The 8,204-nt window shown below is 50.3% G+C and overlaps 1 protein-coding gene across 1 annotated transcript; it reads right to left on the bottom strand.

The window, feature by feature from the left end:
• Window positions 1–206: 206 nt before the first annotated feature.
• On the bottom strand, window positions 207–878 carry NOG (noggin; the record flags this gene model as incomplete). Its single annotated transcript, XM_079544300.1, has 1 exon — window positions 207–878. The coding sequence occupies one exon, from the start codon at window positions 876–878 to the stop codon at window positions 207–209; it is 672 nt and encodes a 223-aa protein (XP_079400426.1).
• Window positions 879–8,204: the final 7,326 nt, after the last annotated feature.

The following is an 8,204-nucleotide window of genomic DNA, read 5'->3' as shown; positions in this document are numbered from 1 at the left end:
ATCAGGGTAATAGTCTTAAAAATACAGTAGACGCTGATTATTTCACGTATAATACTGACCTTTTAATAGTATATTAAAACGGTGCCATATATACACACAATATACATTCTCCTACACGTTACAGTGCATTACAACGTTAACCAGAAAGCAGTGTCTCTTGTTTGTGTTGCAGCAAAGGTCCCCGGCAGCCCGGCGGGCACGCAGCCCTAGCAGGAGCACTTGCACTCCGCGATGATGGGGTACTGGATGGGGATCCACGTGCACCGCTGCCCGCCCCGCCGCTGGCACCGCCACCTCAGGATCGTTAAATGCACGGACTTGGCAGGTTTGCAGACCATGCCTTCTGGGACCGAGCAAGACCTTTTACTGTAGCAGCTGCCCACTTTGACGTACCGGGGCCAAAAGCGGCTGCCGAGATCGTTCCACGTGTATAGGACCGGGCAGAAGGTCTGGGACCAGAGCCACATCTGCAGCTTCCTGCGCAGCTTCTTGCTCAGCCTGTGCTTCTTGCCCGGCTGCAGCCCATCGTAGAACTCCAGCCCCTTGATTTCGCCGGGCATCGCTCCCGAAGGTCTCTGCCGCAGCAGCAAGTCCAGCTCGGCCAGATCGTCTACCCCGAGCCGATCCTCGGGCAGGGAAATAGCCATAAAGTTAGGGTCGAAGTGTCCTCCCATGAGGCTCCTTAGCAAGGTCTCGTTAAGATCCTTCTCCTTGGGGTCAAAGATAGGGTCCGGGTGCTCGATTAGATCCACCAGAGGCAGGTTGTCGCTGGGAGCCGGGCGGATGTGCAGGTAGTGCTGGCAGGAGCCCTGCTGCAGCCGGAGCCCCAGCAGCACCGCCGCGGCGTATATAGTCACAAGGCACTGGGAATGATCCATCCTTGGGAGACCGCCGGGGGGGGGGGGAGGGGGGCTGGGTTCACCAAGCAGCGGGGGAAGAAGGTGCGAGCAAATGCATCAGAAAACTCGGACGCGGATATCCCGGACCGCCTGTCCGTGCGGGGCTCCGCTCCGCTCCCGCAGCGCCGCACGCAGCCCCTGGCCGCGGGCAGAGCCGGCCCCGCTCCTCGCGAGCCGCTCGAGAAAAGCTCTCCCGGTGGAGCCGCTCCAAAATTCTGCCGCAGCCGCCGCTTCTTTTCGCGCTCCCCGCGACGAGGAGACAGACGCCTCTTTTTGTTGCGAGTCGCGCTCCCCGCTGCCGCTCCTCGCCGTCCGCCCGTGCGTGTGCGAGAAGTAGCCGCCGGCTCTTCCTCCCCGCTCCTCTCCGCCGTTTGCAAAGCCGCCTCCTCAGCAGCAACGGCAGCCGCGCACGTTGGCACCAGTTTGTCTGCTTCGCGAGGACCCAAAGCCTTTAAATTTCCTGCACTTTCAGCTTCATCTCCATGGAAACCACAGACTCTCTTCTAACCCACCCCACCCCCCTTAAAAAAAACCACACGCACAACGCAACCCCCACTCCCACAAAAGTCCGGGAGAGCGCGGCTTCCCCCTTGCCACCCCGCACACACCCTCTGCTGGGGAAGGCTGCAGCCCGCCGCTTCCCCCCGCCTCCCGCCGCTCCCCGGGAGATGCTCGGCGCTCCGTTCCGCTCCTCCCGCCGGCAGCGGCGGCTCGGCACGGCGCTCACCCCATGGGCGCGGCGGAGGGGCGGCGGGGCGGCGGAGCGCGGCCCGGGAGCGGAGCGCGGCCCCACGCTATCCGCGCCGCTCCCCGGCGCCGCGCGGCGCTACCTGGCCGCGGGCGGAAGGTTTGCCCGGCTCCGCACATGGGCCCGTGATGTAATTCCCACTACGCGCCCGGCTGGCCGCCCGCCCGCCCGCGGGGACGCGGCAGAGCAGACGCCCCGGCCCCGGCCGGGCATAGCGGGCCCTCTGCTGGCGGCGCCGAGCCGAGCCGAGCCGAGCCGAGGCCGCCCCGCGGACATCCCGGCGGAGCGCGGCGGCGGCCCTCCTGCAGCGCTGCCCGGAGCGCACCCTGCAGCCCCACGGCCGCGCTCGGGGCTGCTCCGTCGGAAACACCGGCGCGGTGCCGCGCCAAATCCGTACAGCTAAGGCAGAAACGCTGCCTCGACGTTACGCACGTGGAGCGGTTTTACAGACTGACACCAAACGCCGCTTCTACTGCAGAAGTGCTGTGTCACAAAAAGCATCGCGAGGTACGGTCGGCGCGCAGGCAGGGTCAGTGAGCGCTCCGTGAGGACGGGCGTAAAACGTCCTACAGTGCTGGAATCCTACGGGCTGCGTAGGCGCTTAGGAGCATGAGTTTAATGGACTGGAGCTCAACCACTTCTAAATTATTCATGCATTTGTTAAAACGCTACTCTTCACATTTAGGATCTTAATGAATGTAATATGTTAATTGTATTACCCACGTTCAGCTGCTTTTCTAAAAATTAACTGTATTTTATCATCTATTTTCACTCCCTAGGCTGAATTCAACACAGTGACACAAAGAAGGTGGAAAACTGACGCAAGCCGTGCTCCAGAAAAGGAGGCTGACAGTGACACTGGGTGCTGTGCTCTCTGCCCTCACTGCCTTCCCACCTGCAGCCGGCCTCGTTCCGCCGTGGAGCTCTTTTGGGAAGGATTTCATTCAGGCTGTGAGTTCTACAAGTTGGAAATGTGCGGTGTTAAGTGGATGAGGAAGAGAGAAACCGCTCCTCCTTGGATCCCATCCTCCCTTCTCCTTTTCAGGGAGTCTTTGTTGCCATACTTCTTCGTAAAGGACTTTTGTGAAAGAAGTCAAATATTAGGTTAGATCAGATTTTTCCCCAATGAAACTACTGGGAAAGTGGCCACTGGTGTGGGCCAGTTCCTCCTGATTGTGTACAGCAGCACTGCCAAGGAGCAGACAGGGAAAGCAACCTGTAACTCACTGCAAATATTTCTGAATTAGCTTTCAAGCCACCTTGTTTAAACACAAAGACACAAAAACAACAGGTTAAAATAACTGCTTTGAAGAGAAAGCAAAAATTCTGAAGTTACTTCCTGACATCCTGTATTTCTGCTTTCATAACAAATTCAGTTTTACTCCGTTGGTACTTGAAAACAATTTTTTTAACGACCAGTCTCAGAGTCTAAAAATAAAGCCTACGAAGCCTGTGTCCTGCCTGTTCACGCCAGCTGTGTGCTTCAAGTTCTGCACTCAAAACCACGGAGCCCTGACCCTCCCGCGCCGCACTGCAGCTGTGGGGCTGCAGGAAGAGCAGGCTGCTCCGGGCTGTGCCTGCGCCAGGCCAGGTGTCTGCAGGGAGCAGCGCGCTGCTGGCGAGGCCGCACGAGCTCGAGGAAAGCAGAAGTGACAGAAGTCACTCACGGCCCAAGAATTTCTCGGCGGAATGGCTGATAGCAGGACGGGGAGAGCTGCCAGTAACAGCTCTGCCAGAAGCCTCTGGGTCAGAGGGAAAAGAGATTTGGATCCCCATCAAATTGGTTTAGTTCGGGGTTTGCTGAAAACAGCAATAAATGAAACCCAGAGGTAAAGGGCCTGATCCAGAGTTGGTGCATGATGCCAGCCCTGCCTGGGATAGGGCCAGAGGCCAGCAGCTCAGGCAGCACCGAGCTGGTCACTCTACTGGCAATGGTGCATGGAGCAGAGGAGGAAACAACTCCCTTTGCCTCAAATTTATTGGTCCTGGAGTGCTGACAGTAGTAAAAATGTGTTTTTTCAGTAGACAAAGCAAATACAACTTTCAAGGCACACAGGAAGCCAATGTGGGCTTGCTGGAGATGCTGCTCCTGCAGGGTCACAGTGCTGATGAGGAGAGAAGAAACATGCAGCTGCCCTGCTGGGATTCTGGAGGCACAGCTCTGAAAACACGTTATGTTAAGGATCTGATCGCAGCCCACAAGGATTCACAGGGAGAATTCCAGAGCGATTTGCTTCCCGTTAAATCTGCCCAGAGAAACTGACCGTGTTGCTGAGCCACCCCAGGGCTCAGGGCCTTCGTGCTGAACGCAGTGCAAGGGCTGAGCCACTGTGAGCTCTAAGTGAGTCTGCACCTCTACAGCAGAGCAAACCTCACAGAAAGGAATAAACCACCCAAAACTGGGAGAGGAGAAACCGTGCCAGGTGTGCTCAGAAAAGCTGTGTCCTCCTTAGCAGAGAAAGCTTCCTCACAACTGTTCTTGTTTCCCTTACAGATTATTTTAATGTAGATCAGGAACTCATTGCCTCTCGCTGCTTATTTTCAAGAACCTGCCTGCAGATCAGACAATGACTGTTTGTTAAATGAAGCAAAACCGACAGCACAGCCAGAGAAGTCCTGTGCCCATCAGGCTTCAGGCAATATGTTTCAGAGCTCTGTGCTTCCCTATCTATACAGCAGCAATGCTGGTTCTTGCCTCTTTCACACTGATGCTGCAAAGCACAACTAGAGTTTCCTCCTGTATCAATACAAAGGAAAAAGTCCAAAGTCTTGCTAAAATTACAGAGAAAATTTCTGACTGACAGAGCAGAAAAGTGAACTGAAGTCACTTCAGATGCAGTGTTATCTCCTAGTTAGCTCCTGGACCAACTCCCTGTTCTTTGATCACAATCCCATGCACTTTGTAAGAAACTCAAGAACTCATTTTCAACTTGTTTTCTTTTAAACTGTGAATCCCTAAAAGATTTGTAAAGGAGATGCACATTTTACACAGTTCTTATACGCCCCACGGCAAACTTCCCAACTGACCTAGCTCTCATAGGCCATGTGTGAGCTCACCTGGGACTCCAGGCACTGCAGGTGACTTTAACTGTTCCACAGCTTGCAAACAAGCTGTCCTTTAGTCTGGCAAGGCTTGGGAAGCTCCAGCCAGACCTCAGAAACAGTGCTGCATCTCATGGTACCTCATCCATTTCCCTTTCCCAATTCAAACACAGAATGAAGAGTGTTTTAATGGACTACACAATGTTAGTAGGTGATCAGCTACTCTGAAAGAAAACAGTTATGAATCACATACTTTGGAAGATAAACAGTTTTTTGAGAGAGCAAAGTTCTGCCTTGAAATCCCAAAAGAATGGAAACAGGGATGGATGCATTTGGCCAAGAAGCTTCATCTGCAGTGACAAATGATATATAAATAATGTATTTTGAAACTAAGCTCTGGGATGAATGTTTTACAGTGGAGTAAATCCTAGGATGACTGATGTGTTAAAGCAATAAAAAGAAGAAAAAAGAAAAAAGACAGCCCCCCCCCCCAATAAAAATGTAAGGTTTTAGTTCTCAATAAGTACAGCTATATGGAAAGAGCAGACTTGACACTTGCCAAACGTATCCTTAAAAAAAGAGAGCAAAGGCTGCCAAAGAAGAGAAGAAAGTCTTGCAAGGTCCTTAAAGAACTGCTCTATTTTTCTCCTTTCACGTTGTTCTTGCTCTTCAAATACTGCACCTCCCTGATTCTCAGCCCGCTCTCCTCTCGCTCCTGCTTTTTCCTACGGTATAGACTCTTGTCTTTAGAACAGGGCTTGTGCATTCATCTGCTGATAAACTGTTTATCTTAGCTTTTATGAGGGCGCCTCGCTGCAAGGCAGCCAGAGACAGGATCCTGGGTGTTTGTCTTTTTTTTAAAAGAGGGTCCGGGAAGTGGCGGGTATTTATACCTCCCCTTGGCTCTATATATCACGGGAGGTGGAACTCCTCTGTCTCTGTCTCTTGCTTTTTCTCTCAGCAGTATTTTGTGCCATAAATCTGAATCTCTCAGAACAGTTTTCTTGGCTGCAACACCGCTTGCAGGAATTAAACATTTTATTTACTTATTTATTCATTGCTGCAAAAGCTCTGCGACAGAGGAAAGCCAGAGCTTTTCTAATACCCCCCCACCTCCCCCCGCCCCACCTAACCATCCTGCTTTCTGTGCCAAATATTAACATCTCTGCAGTCAAGAAAAGAGAGCAGAGCAGGCAGAGTGCCTTGCAGTTTGCAGACCAATTCATTACAGAGAGGCCAGTGGGAGAACTGGCAAAGATGAAACAGAAACCGGGGCATTTTTTATGTTAAAAAATGACACTTATATTTACAAGCAACGGCTCCTGAAGGGGATTTCATTTTCCACACAGGCAACACTGTTTATCCAAACAAACTCCCTGTAGCAGCATATATTATATATATACACACATGACAAGCAGGAATGTATTTATCCTTTTTTTTTTTTTTTTTTTGCCAGCTTATTAAGATAAACATCTACTGAGATAAACCAATTTTTCCCCATTCCCTCCTTTATAGAACACCACAGACAACTGAGTGACAGAGATTCAACAAAGCAAGAAATACAGCAACCCCCCAGTGGAGACCTGCATGTGTGAGTGATTCATTGATGCCAGCTACCGAACAACCCCGACACATAACATTTCCCACCTCTGATATTTAGAAAGACCCTCTCACCCTTTTAGCACCAATGGAGCCCTCGAAATGTTTTATTGCTAATTGTCTAATGCTCCGTGATGAATGGCTGCTTGACTGAAAATGACAACCCCTTTTCTCTCAACTACTTCATTTTCCTGGCTCCAGTGGGGGTGAAGAGGAAAAAATAAATCCGATTACATCATATTTAGCCTCTTGGTTATGAATGAAGGAAGATTAAACTTAATTTAAAAATACTTCTGTCAACGACGTCCTGAGCCCACGGTCCCTTGCACTCAGTAAATGCTGCCTCAGACACCGGGGCAAAATGTTCCAAAGGCAGCGTCTGGTCAGGGGAGCGGAGCACTGAGCTATCAGGGGAAGCAGCCCCCGACCAAATCTAGATGCTGCATTTGTGATCACAAGAAATATTTTGGCTACAGAGTAACCAAAGAGCAGGCTTTAACCTTACACAAACCAACCTCTGACTACAGCCCTGCCTCCACAGCAAAGGCAAGAGGGGAAAGTCCCTCCACCTGGGAATCTCTGCACTATTAGCTATTCTTTAAATCTGCTCTGGCTGGAAGATCTGCAAGGATGAAGGAGATTTAATAACTTGAAAAAGAATAAACTGTGTGTTTTTCCTCAGCATCTGTATTTATCACTCCTTTCCTGCTTCTTACGCTTTTTCCCTTTAGGGAATCTGATCTCTTCAAAAAGATCAGCATGATCAGCCAGAGTCGTGTGCATAACATTACCTTCACAGCCACTACAAAGTGCCATGAAATCCAAATGCACGGCGACAGGGTTGGCTGTGAAAAGCTCTATGTTGAACTGAGTCATTTTCAAGGAAACTTGTACCTTCAGTGGCAAACAGAAAGCTTTCCATTTTCTCTCCCAAATGACGAGACAGACATACGCATGGGGCTATCTGATTAATTCAGAATCAGAAACAGACACAAAAGAGACATGTTCCAAACGTGCCAATGTTCAGTATGAACCTCTGGGACATGTTCATTTGGCTTGGGAGTTTCAAGCTTTTGCTTGTGAGGGCAAAGGGACCCAGGCGAGTCAAGTAATGAATCTAGGCTTCCCAGACACAGACCTGACATTTGCTCTCTCCCTCTGACTCAGGCTTTGACTGGGTTCAGGGATTAATTAGGCCATGCAAACGAGTTAGGTTCTCTCTTCTGGCAACCTGGTCACGTAGGGAACCCCCACCCCTCCCCTTCCCCATGCTCTCCTTCCCCATAATGAAGCATGACTGTAGTAAAACAAGTCTTTTGATGGTGCCTCTTCTCATCACTTTCAAGACAAACAATGTCTCAGAAGCCCCCCAGCTGCTTTTATTTTTCTTATATCTACAGTTACATCTTGGGTGTGTTTACTCATCCTCATTAAATATGTGTCCCCCACCATCCTTTTTAATATCCTTCCTTTATTGCAGTTTACACAACACATCAATTACAGGATAGAGTTAAAACTGTTAGAGCCATTTTTGGGCATAGTGCAACATCCCACAGCACCACCATCTCTAAGGGAGGCTGCAGTAGGAACACGAGACAAACACCTCTGCAGCAAAGAAAGCAGGGTCACAAATCACTCATGTGCTCAGCTCAGAGCAAAGCATCTCTTACACACAGCCAACTTCCTTCAGAAACCACCAGTTAGCAGTTTCGCTTTCTTTTCATTCAAAAACATTCACAAGTGACTAATACGTTCTTCCTCCTAGCACAGACACTTGTAAAGTCTAAGATGGGACATATGAGAAAAGCACCCATCCCAGAACTAACAATCAGCCAGATTTTCACACCTATACCATGGTCTTAAGATCATTTTCTTTCAAGCAAGACTGAAATAATGGCACTGAACGGAATGCCTTG

The sequence above is a fragment of the Tetrao urogallus genome (assembly GCF_951394365.1).
Source record: "Tetrao urogallus genome assembly, chromosome: 18".
In the NCBI taxonomy this organism is placed as follows: domain Eukaryota; kingdom Metazoa; phylum Chordata; class Aves; order Galliformes; family Phasianidae; genus Tetrao; species Tetrao urogallus.
The sequence above is the reverse complement of the archived record's forward strand: the minus strand, read 5'-3'. Positions and strand labels throughout refer to the sequence as shown.